At 42.0% G+C, this 23,420-nt stretch overlaps 1 protein-coding gene across 4 annotated transcripts in view; it reads left to right on the forward strand.

Moving 5' to 3' along the window:
- PDE7B (phosphodiesterase 7B) overlaps positions 1–22,849 on the forward strand; it is a 170,908-nt gene extending 148,059 nt beyond the window's left edge. For all 4 annotated transcript variants that reach the window (XM_040057708.2, XM_040057709.2, XM_040057710.2 and 1 more), the window contains 8 exons: positions 378–473; positions 2,147–2,247; positions 3,693–3,824; positions 10,048–10,139; positions 11,167–11,311; positions 13,283–13,379; positions 17,237–17,317; positions 17,844–22,849. In XM_040057708.2, coding sequence (XP_039913642.1) covers positions 378–473; positions 2,147–2,247; positions 3,693–3,824; positions 10,048–10,139; positions 11,167–11,311; positions 13,283–13,379; positions 17,237–17,317; positions 17,844–18,061 — 962 coding nt within the window. In that variant the 3' untranslated portion in view covers positions 18,062–22,849. The remainder of the gene's footprint in view (positions 1–377; positions 474–2,146; positions 2,248–3,692; positions 3,825–10,047; positions 10,140–11,166; positions 11,312–13,282; positions 13,380–17,236; positions 17,318–17,843) is intronic.
- Positions 22,850–23,420: the final 571 nt, after the last annotated feature.

Here is a 23,420-nt window from a genome sequence, read left to right on the forward strand (position 1 = left end):
CAGAAAAGCCACTCTTGTTTCTGTGGTTTCTGAAGACAGACCTGAATTATGAAGACGATGTTGCTCTCAGACAAGCCTGTCAAAAGATTTTGTTAAAACCATGTTGGTTTGCCTGTCATGTTGAAACAGCAATGTGACTTTATGGCATCTAGACACAAGAATGGCACTCCATTGGTACAACCTTTCCATCAGGTCTTGGTTATATGTATGAGTAATTCATATAAGTGACTTCTGTGTATATGAGAGTCATCTAAGCTCACTTCATTGGACATGCAGTGCTGGGAGCTGACTAATAGGAAATTACCCAGGATTTTAGCCTTGCTTGGTTTGTAACTTCATGTAAAGGGAATCTGAGAGTTGTTCCTTTCTGCTTTTAGGAAACAGTCTCGTAACACTGCTTTGTCACCTCTTCAATGTGCATGGACTTATTCACCATTTCCAGTTAGACATGGTTACATTACACAGGTTTTTTGGTAAGTGCGCACCTCAAAGCCATCTTTGAATGAAGTTTATAGCTTAAGTAGAGCATCAGAGAAGGCACTGGCTTCGTCTTTCTGTGTAAAAATGATGGTGTAATTGGAAATATTTCAGAAAATATGTCTATGATATATATCAGCATACAGTTTGCAGGCATTCAAGCAGTACCTAGTCAGTGGAGGGAGTTCAAAAGGCTCTGCATTGGTCTGAAGCATCCCAGAACCACAGTCACAGTGGTGATTTAAAATAAAGTATGCCATGCAGAGATATGGTTGGCTTAGGCCCACACAGACAGACAGACACTGCAGGACCTACGCGTGCACAGTACAATTGTGGTGCAGTGTAATTATTTACTGTGACTAAAAGACCACTGAGACCCGGGGCAGTTAAAAGCTTATGGTCAAAATTTAACAAATTATATCAAGCTGTCTACACTGAACAGTGTTGATGAAAGCCCCTGCTGCTGTTACTGCCAACAGAAATATTAGCCCCATGCTGTCAGTGAACCAAAAGAAGAAATTGGCCAAAATCAATTACTTTTTGTATCACTTTTTGAAGGCAGCCAAATGCCAGTTTTTCAGGCTGTCAGGCAGAGTTTCCAAAGCAGGGTCTCTTCTTTAAGACTGCCTAATTGTTGCTTCTGGAAAGGGTTCCTCTGGTGCGGAGACAGACAAAATCTCCCTGCTGTTTCTAACTCCTGTGGGCAGACGTGAAGTGGACAGTCGGGTAATTAGAGCTAGTGGTACTCACAGTTTAAGGGATTACCCTCTGTACCTCCAGATGCTTGTGCGGCTGGAAACAAACAGAGGGCTTGGCCTTTCTTTGGCGCTCCTCAAGCTGGCAGCGAGCGCCATGGGAAATCTGCCTGTTAGCTTTCCGTTTGATAATTTGATCGTGTCTAGGGGAGCGCTTTAGGCAGGGTCACGTGCAGCTTCCAGCGCTCACGTGGTGGTGTCCCAAGGCCACGTAACGGTGCACACGCTGCTGCAAGGAACAGAGGGGTGTGAAGCACGCATCTCAGTGATTTTTGTGTCTGAGACAAAGCTGAGAGTTAAGAGGTTGGTGCTCCTGGTCCAACTGGAGCGGTTCCAGCACTGCAAACTAAAGAGGGACTGACATTTTTAAATGAACACACAGATGTGACTAAAATTGTCACGGGAGATTTTGCTGTGAATACCCCAAAGCTGATTTTTTTGATTCTTTGACCGAGGGGGGGGGAGGAACGCCTTTGGCTGTAGTCCATGACTCAAATAACAAATGATGGCAGGATATCAGGGTCTCACTCCCTGCTGCCGTAAAATAGGTGGTACAGCCTTAATGGCACACTACTACCCTATGACAGCAGCCTAAGTAATTACACTCCGTTGTGGATCAATTTGCCTCTCTTCCTTGTTTATTTTACTCCTCAATGAGAGCCTTCACTAAGGCAAGAAAGAGGTGATTTATGCACTAGACCCAGTATATCCCCTTGGGCCTCACAAATCCTTTCATGCATTTTTTCTCTAAAGGTATCCCGATAAATGCAGCAATTTAAATAAGCTAGAGCTATTTGAAGAAACTCCTTAGGCAGCTGACTGCAAAACCTCAGAGTGTGTTTTAAGTCCAGTTCCCACTTGTGGCCATGGCATTCAGAGACAATAGGATCTTTGTTTTCTGTTTTGATTCCCAGTTATGGTTCAAGAAGATTACCATAGCCAGAACCCATACCACAATGCTGTCCATGCTGCTGATGTCACACAAGCTATGCACTGCTATCTGAGGGAGCCCAAGGTAATGGCAACCTTTGACACTGATGTTGCTTTCAGATGGTTCTCAGATGTTTTCTTCCCAGGACTGAAATTAAACCCCTAAGAGACAGCAGAAAGTGATGGCATGCTGGAAGTCAGGAGCAGCCTCAGCTACAGATTACAGATGTTTCAGTCAAGCTGCGGGAGGCATCGTGTCTAAGTGCTGCCATGTGAGCTCCAGCCACCACGGCGGTGTCACCCAGCCACCCGCTGGTGCCTGCAGTTCTTCTCCCATCAAACTCAGTAGGAGGCAATGCATGTCTGTGCCTCGGCCACCTCAGAGCATTAGCTCCCCACATCGCTATTTCAAAATACCGAATCAGGCGCGGTGCCACACCAGGAAAGGGGAAAACAGTCCCTTCAGATGGGCCTGTTGCAAAGGTCCTCTGCACAAGTATTTGACTGCTGCTGCCAGTTCTCAGAGTATCAGGGTGGTGTTGCCTTGTGTGTTACGGGAAGGCATTGTAATATTGCTGTGCTGAGCCACAGTATAAGAATATAACTAATCTTTTTGTTGGCTTGGCTCAAATGAAAGGATGTTCTGCTAGAACTAGCAGTTTGTTACACCAGAATATAGTAATGGTAAGCGAGGACAGGAACAGGCCCCCCTCCTTTCCTGTATTTTCATCTCTTGCAAGATCTGCAAGTTTATTCTTGCCAGGAAGTACAGAAGACAGCCAAAATCCAGAACCTGGACTATACTGCTAATCAGTTCTCACCTCAGGATACTTCTCTCATCTCGTAGACCTGTACTCTGTACAGACTCATTGGGCTGGTAATAACTGCCTCATTGTCACAAACAGAAAATGCTAAGACTATCTTTTTTTTGCTTCTTAATGAGCCCAGTAGCAGAAAAAAAATATGAACAGTTTTTCCAGTTTGAATGATTGAAGTTGGAAAGGTAAATTATGTTCTGTAATAAAATACAAATACTAGAACTGAGATAGATATTTAACAGCCAAGGCTGAAATTTCAGAAGTTGATAAACTCTGCATTTTATAACATGGTGCTATGCTGGAGAACTGAAGCCTAATCTTTTGGTGGTATTACTAAATACTTGGAGAGACAGAGCTCTTACAATGGATGCTAACATATGCCAGCCTGTCAGCCTACCTGTTTGCTTTTCAAACTAAATCTTTGAGACTATGCTCAAGCACTTCTCTTATAACAATCCTTATATTGCCATGAATGATAAAGAGATAAGAAATAAAAACTGTAATAAAAGATGATTATGTAGTCTAATATCTTTATAGACATATGTTCAGCATTTACCTTAAAAATGTTGTTCACAAAATTTATACTTGACATTTGTCTACAAATGCCTGCAAAGGCAAGCAATGCCATGATGTCCAGCTGGTTTGTTTATTTACCAAAAGAAAGTGTTTACTGTTCATGTTCTTGTTGTGATTAATGTGTGTGATGATTCAGCTTGCCAGCTTCCTCACCCCATCGGACATCATGCTCGGACTGCTCGCTGCTGCAGCTCATGACGTGGATCACCCAGGGGTCAATCAACCCTTCCTGATTAAAACTAAACACCACCTTGCCAGCCTGTACCAGGTAAAATTGCTCATTGAGTTGCTAACGTGCAAAATGCAGTCAAGGAGAGTTTAAGCAATTTGCAGCGAACTTTTAATGCCAAAATCTGGCAACGGGAGATGCGGGTCAAGTCACCCTGCTCTTTGGAGTCTGGACAGTTTCAGTCAAGCACGTCACTGGGTGTCACTTCTTACAGCAAAGCTGATACAGGAAAAGAAGTGAAAATGTCAGACTTTTTTGAGGGCATTTAAGCCAGATCAGTTGCCTGGGTTGTTTCTGCTGTAGATCATCTGGGGTGAGGAACTGTGGATAGGAGATGTAAAATCATGACAAGAAGATTTCATTTTCTTTCAGTAAGCAAGTAAGCAGCAGGCATGCTCTAAATTGGTATAGCATTAAAAGAACTTGCCTTTGCTTCATGTGGCTGTAGTAAAATTAAACAGTTAATGAACACTTCATTAAAAAAAAAAAATAGAAGGCAGATGAAACCAAAGGAAAAGTTGTAGACATTTACAGTAACATTCCTGGAGATACAAAGAAAGAGCTTCAAGAAAGCCACTAGGTCACACCACAGGCTGTCTAGACCAGTATCCTGTTTCTAAGAGCAGTTAGTAAAAGATCTCAGAGAGAAACCTAAGTCTGGGAACAGTACAGAGTTGTCCTTCACCTAGTATACATCCTTTCAGCTCTGGCAAGCAGTAGTAGAAAACTTCCTGAAACAAAAACACAGACCCTCTTGTTTGATAACTAGCAATGAACCCATGCCGCCTGATTTTTGTGGTCCTTTTTGAATATATTTGAGGTTTTGGCCCACAGCAATTGCTGTAGCTCTGTATTTTATCTCAGACTGTCCTATGAGTATAATTTTTGCACACGTGTAATACGTTATTATATATGCACATCTCTCCATTCTTTGCATTGTACTTACATATACCATGTGCCAGAGCAATGTTGTACGTCTTAATTTTGGTTGCACTTACCATAATTCACAGGTAATAAATGGAGATAGTATTGATTTCTTTATGATCACAGACTCATAGAATCATGAAGGTTGAAAGAGACCTTTAAGATCATCAGGTCCAACCCAGCTGTTCACCCAGTACCTGGCGCCAGATCCAGATACCTCTTAAACACCTTCTGGAATGGTGACTCCACCACCGCCCTGGGCAGCCCATTCCAGTGCCTGACCACCGTAACAGTGACAGGTTTTTTTCTACTATCTAATGTGACTCTCCCCTGTCTCAGCTTAAGGCCATTGCCTCTGGTCCTCTCACTGCAGGCACGGCAGGAGAGAGCGGCCCCCAGCTCGCTGCAGCCTCCTTTCAGGTAGGTGTAGGGAGCAATCAAGTCCCCCCTGAGCTGCCTTTTCTCCAGGCTAAGCACCCTCAGTTCCCTCAGCCAGTCCTTGTAAGACATGTTCCCTGGTCCCTTCATGAGCCTTGTTGCCCTTCTCTGGACATGCTCTAGCACCACAATGTCCTTTTTAAAGTGAAGGGACAAGAACTGGGCACAGCACTCGACCTCACCAGTGCCAAGTACAGGGGGACAATCCCTGCCCTGCTCCTGCTGGCCACACTATTCCTGATACAGGCCAAGATGCCATCAGCCTTTTTGGCCACCTGGGCGCACGCTGGCTCGTGTTCAGTTGGCTGTCAACCCAGCACTCTCACTGGGTTGCTTTCTGGCCACTTGTAAGAGTCAATTTCAGCCTTCATGGAGGTTGTCAGAAACCGAATATCCCATGTTAAAATGAATCTACCTGAAGAAGACTCGCTAATAGCTACATACACGTACTTAGCAAATCGAGAAATTGCTGTGATGTGCTTACTACTTGATAAGAGAGTCTCTCTCTCTTTTTCTATCCTACACAAGCAACATTTGAGTTTTCCCATAAGAAGAGGATTGTGTAATGGTGCAACTCTCCTGCCCTCAGACATGGGAATGGGCTGGAGTATGGGAGCCCCAGCCAGGGCACAGTGATGCTCAGACACTGAAACCCTTGTGACTGGCCTCATCATAAGCTGATGCAGCTTTTTATGTCATACCCATATGCTTCTGGTCCAGTCTTTTCTAAATGTCAGGCCAGCTGAATGAGGAGGGGAAAAAAGCCAGGGGCCTAAGCTTGGGTACTTCGGGAACGGTAAGGGTGCTTTGAAGAGGAGTGAGTACAGCCATTCCACAAAACCCCTTGTCTTGTGAAAAAGTACAAAGAATTCCTTCTCAAATTAATAGTGGCAAACAGTACTTTATGATTAGGTTGAAAAATCAGGCTAATCTGAAAGACATACAGCTAAAATATTAGTATCTTGGAAAAGTGGTTTCTGCTCAGTTATTTGGGTATGAATATACTTACAAATGTTGTTAGAAAAGGCAGTGACAAAGCAGAAAATTCAATCTTTCAACGGCAAATGAGATCTGAAGTACCCTGCTTAAGGACATTTGCTGGCAAGTTTGAGTTATTTTAACTGAAAACGATCCCACATTGTTTCCAAAGATTTTAGTAATATACAGTATATGAATGCCAATAAAAATAACTCTTGGAAAAAGGTTTTGCTGAAAACATTTTTAGTCAAAAATTTAGATTTAGCAAATAGTCTTTAAAATATGTACTTCAACATGTGCTTGAAACTGAAACAAAGTTCTTAGGTTTTTGGGTTTTAAGTAGCAGAGCCACAGAACTGCTGGGATTAATCAGAAAGAGAATCAAATGAAAGTAAGTTTTAACAGAGCTGGCAGTCATCTGTCATTGAGACAGCGGACTTATCCATGTATGGCATTTCTGTGCTTTTAAATGTCTCTTGACATTTAAATTAGAACTTTACATTTACATTTGGAAGAAAAGGCTTTGCAAAATGAGGTAGGTCAGCTTTTGACAAAGATGTAAAGTGTTTGACAGCTTCTGAAATGTGTGTGTGAGAAGAGTTATATTTCAGGAAGGCATCACCAAGGACTTCAGAGCTTTCAGTATTTATTTTCAAACTAAATCCATATTGTATGGTGCAAAACACTTTGTTTTGTAATCTATAGGGTGATTTCCACGAGAGTCTATTGCACGATTGCATGCACCAAAAATATCTACAAAAATAAAAGCAGCTCATTGAAATCTCCAGCATTACAAGGACAGTTGAGAGCATTGAAGGTGACTCTGTGGTCTGGAGGTCACTTAGTTTTGCTGTGAAGAGCACAACAGCATTCCTTGTAATGTGACGCAGACTTTGCTTCTAGCTTGCGTTGTCTGGCTTTTAAATGAACGGTAAAAGTTTAGAAGTGTGGATAGATCACATACAACATCTTAGTACAAAACAGGTTTCAGAAAACTGTGAAAAGACACTTTACAACTTTAAAACAGATGTAGGTGAGCTGGAAATAGGAAAGTACATTTTGGACATCAGTAAAAACAGTTCTCCTTTGCAGTCTTCCTTAAAAGCAATGTTTCTAATTATAAGTGTCATTTTTGACTATTTAACATTATGTAGTTAAACCAACTGCTTAATGAGTAAGAATAGATTGAAAAGATTGAAAGAAATTCTAATCCCCTTTGAATTAAAATTGAAATTTGCTCTGGACCTAGTTAGTAGCAAGTCTCCCTCTCTTCAAGTTACTGTTCTTTTTCAAATGTGTATGTCAAATGCCATGGTTCGAATAGCTCAGACTAAGTAACAGATTGGAAATACTGTGGTAGCTTGAGTAAAGTAAACAGTCGTAGGCCTGAAGTCTCCGTTCGAGCAGTCTACCGGGCTTGGGCTGTAAATGTGACAGAAGCTTCCTGTAGTGCAGCCTTTAAAGCAAAGCTGCCCTACTCATTTTTTTAAAGAACTGAAACACCACGTGAAGCAGAGCTGAGAGCCCCAGTCTGCACGCCAGCACGGAGACTTTCCCTGCATGGGTTGTCTCCCACCAGCCTGGGTGATCGGATAGCTCATGGCAATTAGTCTTAATAAAGCAGTAGTGTGTCCTGGGTGGAATAGCTGACTCTATTAATTACTGGCAGCGGTTTCAGGGATTCTGGCTCCTTACATTTTAGAGGGGAGTCATATGACTTCATGCTCAGTTGTTGCTTGTTAACGTGCCCTTTCCTTTTCCCTCCTCCCTGTAGTTTCAGTGTGGGAAACTAAACAGTACAGCAGTGTCAGTTTAAGGTTCCCCCTATAGCAGCAGGCAAAGAGCAGAAACTTAAAGAAGCAGAAATAGTCTGAGATGACTACCTGAGTTTGCTTTTTCCTATGAGCAACTACTGAGTGGTTGCAGGAAAGGTCTCAGATGCCTCAGCCCTGCTCTGGCTGATCTTCAGTATGGCCAAGGAGCAGCTGCATCCATGGAGTGTAATTCCCTGTTTGAGGCAGGTGCTGCTGAAGCAGCTACTCACAGCAGGTAAGGCTGCCACGCTGGGAGGGATGTGGGGACACAGGGTGCTTCATGGGGGATCTCCCTGGTCACAGTGTTTCAAGGATGCAGTCAGACCAGAGTCACAGGAAATGCACACAGGCAGTGCCTTAAACAAGCGTAAGCCTTCCCAAAAGCCAAAGCTGACAGTCAGGTAGAGTTTGTCCAATTTAGTAGGAGGATGGCAGCCTGTGGCCTTGGGTGACTCTTGGGACCAGTATTCAGCTCTGCGACTCGGTAGGTGGAAAAAAAAAAAAAAAATTGTTATGATGTCCTATTACATTCTTATTTTCCTTGGTCAGAGTGTAGGGTTGCAAAAGTCCGTCCTGATGTATTTAGGCAAAAGGAGAAAAGGGATATTTATGTTGGCAAATGAACAGAATTGCTGTCAAAAGTAATTTCTGTATTGCATAACTGATGTTGAGACCTGAGTCCATCAGCTCTTCCTAAGCAAGTTTTTTGCATGATTGGAAAGTTTTGGCGTTGGTTTTACTTGGTTTTTTTTCCCCCCACAGAATCTGTGATTTCTGTAAGGGAAACAAGCAGACAAACCCAGAGAAATAACCAAGGCAACACTGTGAATTCAGAAGCAACAAAAAGCATTGCAGAAAGTACTGTGATAGGAAGTCAATCCAGTTTGTACTCTCACTTTTGCACTACACAAGATGATCACAATGCAAATTGGCTCTTGGTTACTGGCAATGTTCAGAGTTTCAACAGTCATTATTCAATATGATAGGACTACAAAGGAAGATGGGGAAGACTGAGGGAGAAAATACTGCTCAGTCCCTCTTAGAGACGTGGAGGCTGCACATCATGTCCCACGGGGAAGGCAGTACTATGGCAGCAACACCTCAGAGCTGTGGGACTGTGCGTGAGGGAGCTAGAGATGGACAGTGGCTGGAGGGAGGGATTCTGACTCCAGCTGGATTTCCCAGCTGGCAGAGGCAGGGTGGAGTCCTTGTTCTGCTGCCTGCTCAAAAGGTTTGGTTTCGTTTTTCTTATCCAGTGCTCATCTGCTGCAAAAGTTGTGAACTGCCCAAAACAGGGAACAGATGATAGAGGTTTCTGAACAAGTGATATTTCTGAGGCATTTGGTGGTAGAAAGTACTCTGTGAACTAAACAAGGGATGATGGGAAAATGCATTGTGTGTTAGGATAGTAATTTCAAGTCATCAGACATAAGATACCAAATTTGTTGTAATTTACTGACAACCTAGAAAGCTGGATTTCAGCTCCCTAGCAGGTTTTTTCCAACCTGACTTGGGTTCCACTTAGTTGAAAGCAAGGAAACAAAGAGGAGTCAAAATTTGTTGCAGACTAAGTTGCTGAGGCCTGGAAATGCTCAGCAGTACTGCTATTCCTCTTGCTTTCACTGAACAGCTGTAGGCAGCTTCCAGTTCCCTGACTCGAAGGGAAATTCGGCAGTTTCGTTTTCTCTTTCTTGTCCGCTCTGCATTTAAACTGTAGAGGCTGAAAAGTCAACCTGGAATAAATAGGAGGTAAAAATATGATTTTGCAGTCCTGCTTCAATTCATTTGTTAATAAATCTGTTAGAATGCAAGCTACCTCCCACTCAGATGAGATTAGCTCCTCTGTTCACAGCAGGACTCAAAAACTGCAGAACAACAGGCCCCTAGGGCTGACCTGAGCTAAGAAACCCAGAAGCAAAAGGTCCTTAACTGTAGAAATCTAGACCAATTACTCTAATCCAACTGTGGTTGAAAATCACACATTTTAGGCTCACATTACAGCATGTCTAACCAGCTCTGGATATCATGTGATATGGCAAATCCATTTGTGTACCTGTACCGTGGATACCATCCTAATCCTTGCGTTTATTGGTGGTATTCCTCCCCAGAACGTTTCCGTGCTGGAGAACCACCACTGGCGCTCCACCATAGGCATGCTTCGAGAGTCACGGCTGCTCGCCCACCTGCCCAAGGAGGTCACGTAAGTATCCACCAGAATCACTGAAACCAGGCCATGGCCTCCTTTTCCCTTCTTAAAAGCATGCTGGCAAACAGGCCCAGGTTTCAGGAACTTCCTGCCCCTTCTTGGTGCCACTATGAAATCATGAGACAAACTTACACAGTGGAAGTGTTTTTTAAGATCTACCCACTTCTGCAGCACAGGAATGGCCACGCTGGGCACCAGGAACACAGAGAGTTCCAGCAAGAGTGGACTTGTTCTGATGGATTCTTGGCATTTTTCATTTTACATAGCACCAACCAAATATGGAAAGATTTAGTGATTAAAACCAGGAAATTGAAGGAGTTGGTCAGGAAACATCAAGACTGTTCTGGACTTCACCTCACTGAGGGAATGTGGTTCAGTTTTTATGGATAAAGCAAAAGAAGAGCCAGCCACATGAGCACCTTGGCAAGTTGCTGCTAGCTTTTTACTTGTGTTAGTCCCACCAAGGATGGGAGACTGAGACAGTGAACAGACTGCAGTATTAAATTTTAAATCACAGGCGATTCTACCCAGAATATAAACAAGTTACCTGGAAGCAATAAGCTCCATATCCCTCCAGAAATTCTTTGCATCAAACCGACAACTTAAAGGACTTCAGTCTAGACCTTCACAGTTTTGACTGCAACTTGAAAGTTGCAGTATTCACCGCTCACCTCTGAGCAGCTGAAGTAAGACGTGAGCTTTTTTCTTGATGCAACGTGCTGTTGTTTCAGGATGGATTTTTTTTTTTTTTTGTACCTTCCTAGCACTTTTCAGAAGCTTTCAGAACAACTTGTGCCAGCAAACATTTTTCTTCTACATTATCTGTTCTTCTTGAACGCATTTGGGCAGGTAGAACAGTTGTACCCCACAAACCCCAGCAGGGACTGACCAAACAGATCAGACTGGGTCCATAAAGAAAGAGGGAGCTTTATGCCAGCTCCAAAGATCCAGAGCAGGTTGTTTTGAGCTCTTAATGTTGAATAGTTCCATGATTAAAGGGGCTTATTTGCCTTCATTGCAGACAGGACATTGAACAGCAGTTGGGCTCCCTGATCTTGGCAACAGACATCAACAGGCAGAATGAGTTTTTGATTCGTCTGAAATCTCACCTTGACAATCAGGATTTGAGGCTGGAGGATGCACAAGACAGACATTTTATGCTTCAGGTAACGTCAAAAAATTTTTTAAACTGTTTTTATTAATTTTTTCAGGTCACAGTGTTTCCTAATATATGTTAAGAGTAGTGTATTATAGCATGTCTGGACATCAGCCTCTCCTTATCTATTACCATAAACACTTCCCTTCTGCCACCTTCTGGCATGTCAGGCAAGCATAAGGTGCCTTCAGTATTTCCTTATGTTATTTCCTTGAGTTAAAAAGCTGTGAATGCAACAGATACAGGAGAGTGTCAGAAGCTAAGCAATGAAGATAAGCTAGTAATTATTTTATTTACAGAACACTGCTTCTCTTGCCAGGTAATGCTTCAATTAGTAGTGTCTCTCTCTCTCTCCTGGCAAATGGCACTCCACTGGTGTTATTTTCTGGCACCGTGCAGGAGAGCCCCCTCAGGACAGCCTGACATCAGGTCTCCAAGTCCTGTTCCTGTGATGGATGCTCAGAAACTGCCTCTGCAGAGACAGCTGTTGCCATGGCAGCAGATGCTTCTCCAGTGCATCTGCCCAGCTGATGAAAAACCCATGCTTTATTCAAAAATCAAATAGGTTCACCCTGGTTCTTCCAGCTAAGCAGCAGTCATTAGCAGACCCTTTCGAATAAGCCTCTGCCTACTAAAGTGTTATTGTGATTAATGTAGCTACATATACTTGTTTCTTTGGAGAAATCACATTAATTTCATTCCTAAATACATAAAGAAGTTGAAATAATCTTTTCCATTTATAAAACAAGCACCTATATATTTTCCTTCCATCAAAGTTACAGAAAGGGTGACAGCTGCAAGGCAAAGAAGTGCTGATCATTCTCCCCCCTCTAGCAGCATGGGAACTGTAGTAGCTTCTCACCTCTCCTGCCTCAAACACAGTCTTCTGTCAGGTTCCTGCACAGACTGTGCAGGGCAGGGTGACAGGTTGACCATATTTCTGGACAGATGAGTCAAGAAAGTTGTGCAAATGCCAACAAGCAGGCGAATTACAGCTCTCAGCTATTGCAAAAAAGATTTCTTATGCACTAGGAACTTAGGAACAAGGGAACAGACATAGTAAGGTTTACTTATGTGGTGGATTAGTTATGGAAAAAGAAAACAAAAAAATCAAATCTTGGTTGATTGGAGTTACCTAAAGAATGTTTGAAAGGTCCTTGCACTAGACAATAACATTAAGGCTAATCAGCTTAATCCAAAGAGAAAAATGACTTTGAGATTTCCCTCCCCTGGTTCACAGGTCTGAACTCTTACAGGAAATATTTATGTTTTCTTCTTGGGGGCCAAAATGACTTCTGACTTCTGTCAGACAGAATGACTGTGTTCAGTCTGAAGAGACAAGGCACATGATACTTCGTTTCAAGGCAGCAAGACAGGCACACTAAGTGGTTTACTTTTCTGAAGTAGTTACTCGGTTTTAAAAACCTTTCCCCCGTACTCATTCTCCTACAAAGTGCTTAAAAGTACTAGTTAACTAAGTGAAACCAGGTCAGGGGCAGTGTGGAGAGCCCTGTGCTTAGCTTTGTAAACAAAAATATGCAGACATTAAGATGAAGTGAGATGCAAGGTCACTCACTGAGACCGCAGAGAAATCATGCCCAAATACACCAGCTTGGCTCTTCCCTTCCTTGTCATCAGCCATAGATGCTGAGCCAAGCAGTCAGCAGGAGCCAGCCTGAGGCTTTTGTTGGCTTATCCCTTGCAAGGAATATCCAAAACACTTTGCAGCCTTGGCATGTGGCCCTGCTCTTGTTTTCACTACGGTAAAGCGGAGGGCTGAATGAAAGTTTTGTTTGCAGCTGAAATACATGCTTTTTCCTCAAAGGGCACATTTGGGTGAGGTTGAGTCTCTGAAAGGTAATGTTAACCCTTCCCAACATTGCTGCTGGGGCCTGGGAGTTCCATGACTGCAGATTTACTGCTGAAGCGCTGCTATAACAGTAACTTCTTTTCTCACTACTGCTTTTCTTCTTGCTTTCAGATTGCACTCAAGTGTGCTGACATTTGCAACCCGTGCCGAGTCTGGGATCTCAGCAAACAGTGGAGTGAACGGGTCTGTGAAGAGTTTTACCGACAAGGTCAGCCCCTTCAACTCACAGCAGTCCCGTTTCACCTCAGCTTGCCATGGTTTCTGTCTGGCAGAAATTTGGAGGTAGCACTGAAACGTCCCTTGAGAATGTGCTGTTCAGAGATGCGCTGCCTCATTGGAAAAGTGGGAAGGGGTAGAAAAGCAACAAGCGTTTCTCTGCTCCTCTACCAGCATCAGGCAGGAGGGAGGGTTTTGTTGTGCCTCAGCACTTGAGTTCAGCTGAAAAGCCCACAGCTGGGTTCTTCTCTGAGACCCTCCAGTCACCATTTCTGAGCTGGAGTGGTGCCAGTGCCACACTGCCCCAAAATCCTAGCATTGTGTTTTGTCTTGCTTTTCATGCTCCCACTACAACTCTGATGGGAGACTTACCCTCACTGTTTCCCAAATATGACACATTCTTCTGCCTGCAAATGCAGAGAAAGGGTTCAAACAGCTTCCCAGCATGCTGTTGAAAGGGCCAAAGCAGGCAAGCCAAACCTCAGCTAGAACCTACTGCAAATGTTTTCAGACCCCTGCAGAGAGCACAGTCAAGCAGGGCTTTTTTAAAAGCACAGTAATTACACCATTTGGCTCTATCTGCATAGGCAGGGTCATGCTGTGCTGCAATACAGGGTGCAGCAGAGTTTAATCACTGTTAAATTCTTTGTTCAGAGCATCCTGAGAGCTGAAAGCAAGTGGAAGAGCGCACAATGAAGTTCTTAGTTCATTTAATGTTCTGCACTACAAAATTAAGCCACATCTGAGGTGGTACCTGGTACAGTTACTCTGTAACAAAGACAAACAAGGTCAGCAAGTTAATTTTCAGCCAATGACAGTTTAGGCTGACGATATGTCTTTGACTTTGATGCCTTTGAAGCAACGTAAGCAAGTTGCCCAATACAGGTTTAGTTAGTCTGATGTGCAGTGAGGGCATAATCGGTATGCAGCTTGTGAGGTGCAGTACCTCACCTTTAGTGTATCGGGGGAGCAAGCTGAGGACAGCTCAGCTCTTACAAATGTAAGCTTTTTCCACTGCCCTTGAGATTTGTTAGTCTAACATCTAAAATAGACCTCTGATAGGGGATACCTGAGTACGTGAGACCAGTAAGAAGCATCACAGGGAGAAAAGGAGCATTTTATGTGGGACAATTATACAGAAACTCTGGTCTGACTATCACGAGTGGGTGTATAATGCTGTTTAGTTGTGGTACAACACCCCCAGTAGTAAATAGCACGCATTTAGATACCATTATGACTTTAAAGTGTTTTTGTAGACCTCTCTACCCCCTTAAACACAGTGATGGGGCTTGAAGGTATTTTTTGGCACCAAGTTTAACATTTGGAAACCATAAGATCTTGTGTTTTGATTTTTAACTACAGATGAAACAGATAATACCACAATTAGTGCTTTGTTTAATCTTCCTTCTGGAACAGATACAAAGTTTTAACTTTTTTTAATAGAACATTTCTAAGTTCATTTTAATAGACACTCAATCCTGATCTTCCAGTGTTCTGGTACATCTACACTACATGTTAGTAAATGAAACATACAATCCAGGTACCTTTCATGGAGCATCTGAGCCTACAGCAGCTCCTAACAAAAACTTTTCCTAGAGAAATACTTTAGTTTGTTTTCAGGTCTTTTAAAAGTCGACACAGCTAGGAACACTGCATAAGTAATAAAACTTGATTTGTATATATGAAACTGGAAGTTGTAAGAAAAAGCTTTCAAGAAAATGGCTAGTGTTGAAGCAACATTAATGGTCACTTTCTCTGATAAGGTTTTAAAATTGCTTGGTAGGTTTTTCCCTAGCATGAAAGTTCTCAGGAACTAATTCATGCAGCTCCTTTTATAGTAACTTGAAACAAAAGAAACTGACTGTCATTTTAAGTTCTTACTGTGCAAAAGCAAATCTTATTTGTGTCAGTTAAGTGACTTCTGAAAGACAGGAAGATGTGGATATACTTGGAGCCAGACAGGTCAACCATTTTCTACCCAGGACACCTACACGGGGGATTATCACTGGAGTTAAAAACTTTGTTTTAGTCAAAAAATTTTGGTGGGGTAGATGTGAAGAAGACAAATTGCACATTTGGAAACACGAGAAACTGTTATTGTGTCTCAGTTTTGCTAAATTGTTCCATTTGATTGTTCATGAAGCTAAAAATGTTTTCCTGATACTTTCTAAGTACTCAATTAGAACTGAAAATACTCTGCTCACATTTAAGAAGCAATTGCATGCTGCAGAGTGAAGAAAGGCAAGGCTTAGACATACACACAGTGTTTTATACGGGTCTGTAGAACCTGAGTAGCACAACAGCAAAAACTTAGTGGGGAGAAAATAGCTTTTAAACAAAACCAGTGGATTTAAAGCAAAATGTTTCTTTATGGGTTAAATACAGTGTTTTGTCTAAACTAGCAGGTCTGTCTATCTTACAGGAAAGTTTTTCCTAACCAGCCCTCACTACATCCTTATTAGTAAATCAGATGGACAAAATATTATTGTGTGAGGGGAAGTGGCACATCTAAGCTTGCACACACTTAACTCTCACTTCCCTTCCATACTGTAGACAGGAAAGGTCCTGTACCTCATGCAGTAACCAGGAATGTACACTGGCAGGGAAGGCTGACGATCACAAAGGATGAACTTTTTGCACTCACAGACAGAAAGTGTTTGTTTTAAGAAAACCCCTACACCCAAAACTTAGAGCAATCTTTGCATGAAGTAATTGCAGGCATGGGGGAATGCAGTTTCTCCAGCAGAAAAAGTGACTGTTGTCTTGCATGGCAGTGGGCAAATTACACCCACTGAGATGTTTTTCTGCTGAATTCTTAAATCCAGAATGGTTGTTGTTGCTCTTGACTTCCTTCAACTCCATAAAAAACATCTCCTGCCATCACTATGTACAGAAGCCTGTCCTGTGTGACCATTTCTGCAGGAATAATTTCTACTGACTGGTTATAAGCATCTTCTCCATGTCAAACGTGGTCAATTCTGCATCAGGAACAATCTAAGGGTAGCATCAGGAGTGAGCAGATCCCTCAGCCAGGTTTTTCTTCCCAACAAGAAAGTCCCCAGGGCTGATCGCAGCAGGAGCTCCTGCAGGAATCTTAAGGGCAGTCCTGGATTTAGAACTGGAGATCTCCTGGTCTAATTAATCAAATACTCTGCTATGAAGGTGGCTATGAGTTCAGCCAACTACTTTGCTGTCTCGAGTCGGTCCAGTGCAGATGCCTCTCTGGGGGCTTCCTGGATGACCCAGGAAATAAATATGCTCAGTGCAGCAAGAAATGCATAGCTTGATACCCAGCTACTGCACAGTAATAAGACAGACTTTGAATTTCATCCCTTTCCCACATTTATAACTGGAGCTCCATAGCTCTTGACACTTCGAACATTGCTGGAGTCCATGCTTTGGCCCTTATTAGTTTGTTAGTGCAGCCACAGCTGTGGGCTGCCAGGCTCCAACACTCTTCCCTTTACAAGCCACTTTCACAAGAACGCACTAGAAATTTCCACGACAGTACTGCTGGAGATGAATTTCTTCTAAAATGGATATACTGCAATTTTCTGGTGGGAAGAGATTTGAACAATGAGTAAATGACTAGAGTGTCTTAAAATCTTTCACATGAAAGAGTCTATTTTAAAAATTTAGGTCCTCAGAACAGTTACATGCTCAGATTTAATTTTCATCTCAAAGTCTTCTTTTCTCAGATCTTTCTTTGTATGGATAATTGATCATCATTGGTAGAAGATTCCAACTCCTCACACAGTTGCAGACACTGTGTGAGTGTGCCCACAGGTATGGAGAAGAGATAAAAGTGGCAGAAAAAAAATTCTTTTTTTTTTTCCTTTTTTTTTGCAGGTGATCTGGAACAAAAATTTGAACTGGAAATAAGCCCCCTTTGTAATCAGCAAAAGGATACAGTACCAAGCATCCAGATTGGTAAGTATTAGTTTCATTCTCTTCATGCTTATCTCACTGTGGCAGAAGCTCTGAGAAATTTTAATCCACCATATGCCCCACTCCAATCCAGTTGTTTTAACAATAAGAGCTGCTGATAACATAAGAGTTAAAAAATTTGTTCTAGATTAAAATGTTCAAAATGAAGCCTATCTAAGCCAAATGTTTAACAGAAAGACAGAGAGGTCTTTGCAAAGGGGAAAAAATACCCATGGGAAAAAATTGCAGCTAGTGTTAAACACTGGTTACTTTCTTGTCTGATATCTCCTCAGGGAGTTGCTGACTGTCACAGAGTTTACTGTGACACACCTAGATAGAGCCATATCTTGTCACGTACGCTGGTCCAAAGCTGTGCGTTTCAAAAGGAATTGACATCTGCTTGAGAGTTTGTTGTTATTTCTCATCAGGACTTTTGCCACTTACCTCGCTTTGTGCTTTCGAGGCACTCGGTGGGGCACTTCTGGAATTAACTCGTTGCTCACCAGCTGTCCCTTGTGTGTTTCTCCAGGGTTCATGACATACATCGTTGAACCACTCTTTGAGAGGTGGGCCCAGTTTACAGGCAACACTCCCCTATCTGAAAACATGCTAAACCATCTCAGGAGGAACAAGGCCAAGTGGAGAAGTTTGCTCCACAAGCAACACAGCAGTAGTAGGAGCAACGACCACTCAGGCCAAGTGACTAGCAGCCAGGAACAGACTTTAAATGAAGAAGAGACTCCTTAGTGGTGGCTTTGCACTTCTCCTTCTAGCACTGCTATCTCCGTCTTGGTCACAGCAGCAAACAAGGTCCCAGGGAGCAGGAGCCTGTTGTCAACACCGTGCAAAGGCAAGAGATGGCGAAGCTCTAAGGGGCCTCACAAATGCGCCCATGGTTCTGCTGGGTTTCTTTCTGATGTTCACGCTCCTCTCCCTCCTCTCCATCCTGTGCATGCCTGATGCCATTCATCACTCCTGATCCCGAACTGCCCCGATGCAGAGTCCCAGTCAGCAGCAGGGAAGCCAGGCCTGTTCTGACTGCCATGAAGCAGGGATGATTGCTGAGAGAACACGGGGCGCAGAGAGGCACTCTTGGTGATCTTTTCATTTACCACAAGTCGTATGGTGACATATGTATATAGGCCCAGAGCGCCACACCCTTTCTAGGCTGGCAGCTGGGCTGCACATTAAACCACCAGCATCTCCAGCATCCAGAGGTCATGGACTGAGCAGAACAGTGCTCACAGAGGGCAGAGAGTCAGGTTGTTTTAGTAGTTAAAAACCTTTTTAACTTTTGTATTCTGTGCACTAAACAACAGATCTATAAACCTTGAACTGAAGTTACTCTCCATATACACACCTCCAGTGTAACAAGGCTCATTTTGGTAATCATTTTTATGCCACTTTGGATAAAAGATGGGCATCTTCTCATTGCAAGGAACAGTATTCCCTCGCAGCCAAAAGGGAAGGTGTAGTACAGTCTAAACCTTTGAAACACGAACAGATCTATCTTTTGAGTACTGTTTCAAGTTACCTGTTTATATTCATATGTGTACATTTTCTGTAAATAGAAAGCGCTACTGATTCCCATGCCAAAATACTGGAGTACTGTGGGATGATTGCTACCTGTAAAAACATTGGCACTGTGAACAGAATACTGTTAGTTTTAATACAAGAGAAAGCATTTGTAAATATGGTATAGAGTTTATTAATATACACCATTGTTTGTGGATAAAAGCCTTAACTTTTAGCATCCTTCATCTTCTGATAGCTGCCAAAATCATACGATTATAAGATATGATTCTGAACTGCCTTTCCAGTATCCAGGGTGTATCAAAGGTCATTAAGGAATGAAGTCTGGCAGGATAACTTCTGGAAAACTTCAAACACATTCCATATGGGTCCATGTTGTTAATCCATGGCACCTTGCACATTCGGTCTAGGCAAATGTTTCACAGAGCCTGAAGTTTTAAGTTCAGAAGAACCCTCAGGCCCCAGAGCAAAACCACATGATTTGACAGTTCAGCCTGATTACCATTTATTCAAATGTGTGAATTTTTACTAAATAGCTTAGTGATCTATGAAGCACGGCATTAGTTCTGGAGTTCATTTGTTTTCTTGAGAGATGTTGCAGTGTAGCTGATTTTTCCCCACATTCCCTCCTTAGATAGTCAGCATCAAAACACATTTGTGTTTTTCTTTTAATTAAAAGAATACTTCAACTGGCTTTTTAGGTTAGTCTCAGTCAATGAAGGAAAAAAACGTGCTGTAGTCAGACTATTAAGAGAAATCCTCTTAGCTATCATAGTGGCTGAGGAATTTTCTATGATCTCGTGTTTGTGAAAGATACTTGGCCTTAACTACGCCATAAACAACCTCAGTTCGGAAAGTCTTTATTAAACTTTACTTAAGCTTCCTCCATTTCAGTGAGATTGTATTCTCAGACACTACTGCGTTGCACCAAAGGGATTGTCCCCTGCTCCTCTGCCCCCAGAAAGAATAACTGTGTTCTGGTGAAGTACAGCGTTGCTGTGAACCCCCTGTACATCAAATCTGTACAGCTGCTTTCCAAAAGAACCAGCAGGTATGGCCAGGTAGTCACATTTGGATAGTCACGTTGGGATATGAAGACCTTGAAGAGGCCAACAAAGAAAAAGCTTTTTAAGCTGGTGTTAAGAGAAACAGAGCAAGATGTTGACTCACAAAAATGCAAGGAAAAATATAATACATTTTTCTCAATTACAGGGGATATTGATCTCATGAGAGAAAGTTCACTCTCCTAAGTAACTAATACGTTCAGAGGAAAATAAAAAGCATGAGTTTTAGTGAAAGATGATTTACTCCACTAATTCTTTGTATGTATCTTTGGAGAAAAGAGGCTGAAACCCAGTGAAGTAAGCAAGGGCAAAAGGCGGCGAGCACACAAAGCGCTCCGGCGATGTTTTTCTGCCCCTCCCCTGTTATGTAAGGTACAATCAATAGAAAACCTCCTTCTTCCTCCCACTAATCTAAATGGGATTCATATAACAGAAGGACGACAGCAAGCAAAGGGCACTCAACAGAGTTGTAGTAGAATTAAACTGTTTCTAACTACGGGACATAAATGTCTTCTTAACCACGTGGGGGTGGTGGGGGTGGAAGCGCCACCACTTTGCAGCTTTTTAGGTGTACCTTTCCTTCTGACAGATGTAGGACAATCATTAGGACATTACATGAGCAATGTAATGCACTGCTTAGAAGCACTTAAGTCCATACAAAAGGATGTAATTTTCCGTGTTTTATCTTTTTACTAAGAAATGGAAGCCCTTTTCCATCTGGTTCAAAGAAATTTTTTAAAATGCTCTGAAGTTTAGTTAAACCCAGCATCTAGCAACAGAAAAAGCTCTTGACAAAAACATTATCGAGCTGTTTCTGAAGAGCTTCCAGAAAATAGGTCCAACAGGAAAGCTTAGGTACAAATCGAATTTTGTTACAGCCACATTAAACCCAAGCTCTTTTCTATAAGTTTGCTCTTACCGTGTTAAAACTTTCCAACTTTAAAACGCTCGTCTGAAAATGATCAGGTTGTGGGGGATTTTGGTGCGCTGAACAAACAGGCCAGATTTCAATCACCTTGTCTAATGAAACAGTGCTTGAAAGAGGTTCAGGGTGGCCCCAGCAATGCTTCTGTACTTGTGAGCCAAACCCATTACACAGGTTTGGGCCTGGGCCAGTTTGCCTCAGGTGCTCCAGACAGAAGTGCTCGGAAAGGGTAGTCTCTGGCAGGAGACGCCTGGCAGCCAGATTCCCTGGGGTCTGTAATGCAAAATGCAACCATCTGATTTCCTGTAGAAACCATAACTGGTACCAGCCAATCCAACAGCACCAGTGTTCAGCACATGCAGTTGTGATAACATTTGGTATTCTCTGGTTTGGAGGGCATTTCTGCACTGGGGTTTCTCCCTGGTGTGCCAACAGGCTGCTGATGCACAGAATAGAAAAGCTGTGCAGATAGCACAGATTTTAGTGCTGTCAGCCCTATCAGCCACTTTACAGAAGGCCCTTTTAAATTATTTTTCCTTCCCACTGGGCCAGTGCAGCTGAAAGATTTTGAAGTTTTCAAACTGCATTAAGGTTTTCATATATAGAAAGAGGAAAAAAAATGTTAAAAGCAGGACGTTAAAATGTTTTTATGCCTCACAAATGCAATTAAAATCTAGCTGCTCTAAATGAAGATTTCATACCATTTAAGAGGCAATTCTGTATAACTAACAACAATAATTGATAATAAGTGAAAATCTTAGGCTGGTTAAAATAATGCATATGTATGCATTGCCATTTAGTAAAGATTTTACCTATCTTTGTGTTTGTAAATGTCAGTGGTCCAGTCACCAATGAAATGGGGAATAAAAGGACTATTGACAACATGTACCTTTGGAATACAGGGAAGAAAGACAGGAGTAGCTGAGATTAAGTAGAATCTCGGGAGGGGGAAAAAAAAAAAAAAAAACAACCCAAACAAAAAACACAACAAAAAACAAACCAACCCACATGATCTGCAGTTGTATCTAACCTAATCTACAACACAGGTCAATTATTTTTGTATAAACTCGGTTTTCATGAAGAAAACCAAAGCCTCCCTAGTGATTAATTAGAAAGCTGTAAATGAGATGAGGCTGTTGTTACACTGAGTAGCGATCTCACCAGCTTTTGCAATCTGGGGTTTAAATTTCTGTTAAAAGTTTCCATCAAAGTAAACACACAGTACACACTTAGCCCTTCCAAATGAATTTTACTCAGAAAGGAGAAACTCAAGTAGTCACAATTTTATTTTCAGGTGCCAGCCAGGGTACCAGCCATAATTTATTGCCTTATATTTTAAGTCACACAGCTGAGTTGTCCATAAAGTACGCCCATTCCCCTTCTGAAGTCACCACAACCCCCATGGCCCACAAAAATCAGTAATTAAATTTGAATTAAAACCCTGCAAATCCAAAAGAAAAAAAAACAACCCAAAACACAAAAAAACCCACAAGGCAAGCTTCATGCCATGAATATGTATTCAAATTACTTTGATTGGTGCAAACTGTTGCTCTTTGTTTCTATAATCCATCCAATATTTTAGGTACATAAACTTTTAAGTGCAGAACATAAGCTTGACTTGGATGTAAAATATATTCTGCTTATCTTTGAATTCAAGATTGTATATGTCATGTTTATTGTAAAGCATTTTATATATACATAGTCACATATCTTATACAACTCTATGGGCCAAACACTGGTCCCCCCAACTTCACTGGGACCAAGAATCAGCCCCCATATGTGCGTATATATGCCATATGCATCATTCTGAAAGGAAGCACTAGATTGTGTGAAAATGCTGTGACTGCTATGCAGTGATGCCAAGAGACTTAACTGTATCTTTTTTAACATACTGCTGTAAGTATTCATCATGTTGAAGAATGACAACTAATAAAAAAAAAAAAAAGTGAAGTGTTCCACGTTCTTTGGTAAAGCCAGTTGATTGAAGAATCTCCTTTGTTTGCAGAAGACATTCTGGTGTGACAAGGCAGCAAAAATCCCACTGCATCCATTCTCTCACTGCCTCTCCTTTCTGCTAACAGAATAATCACTTTCCTAGTGCGGTGTTTCTGAGAACTTTTCTCTAAATTTCCCCTTAGACTTAACCGTATGAATATAAGTGGAGTTCCCAGCAAGGAAGGCATTTCCATGTAATTTTCCTAAGCATGTAGTAGAAGGATTTTCAAACCCCAAGGAAAACGTTTACCTGGTTAAGTATTTAAAGGAGAGTTTTCCTTAAACTATTGTTTCAGTTCCAGTAATGAGTTCTCCTTAGGATCACTGGTCACTTTTAATCTCCATTTTCTCATTTCTGCTTCAGACCATTTTCTTTTTATGTTCAACATGACAGAAGCTTGTGAAGTTTAATTGAAAATATATGAAGTATTGATGTTCTACACTGATAAGTATTTCTAAGTGAGAAATACTTGTCATCACTGAGGGATATCACTGCATGGACTCTTCTTGACTCTGACACATTTTTAAAGCCAGAATTCATTTGTGCCTCAAAGCGTTCAGTAACAATACTCATGTAATTTGTGCCATG

The sequence above is a fragment of the Hirundo rustica genome, chromosome 3 (assembly GCF_015227805.2).
Source record: "Hirundo rustica isolate bHirRus1 chromosome 3, bHirRus1.pri.v3, whole genome shotgun sequence".
NCBI classification, from domain to species: domain Eukaryota; kingdom Metazoa; phylum Chordata; class Aves; order Passeriformes; family Hirundinidae; genus Hirundo; species Hirundo rustica.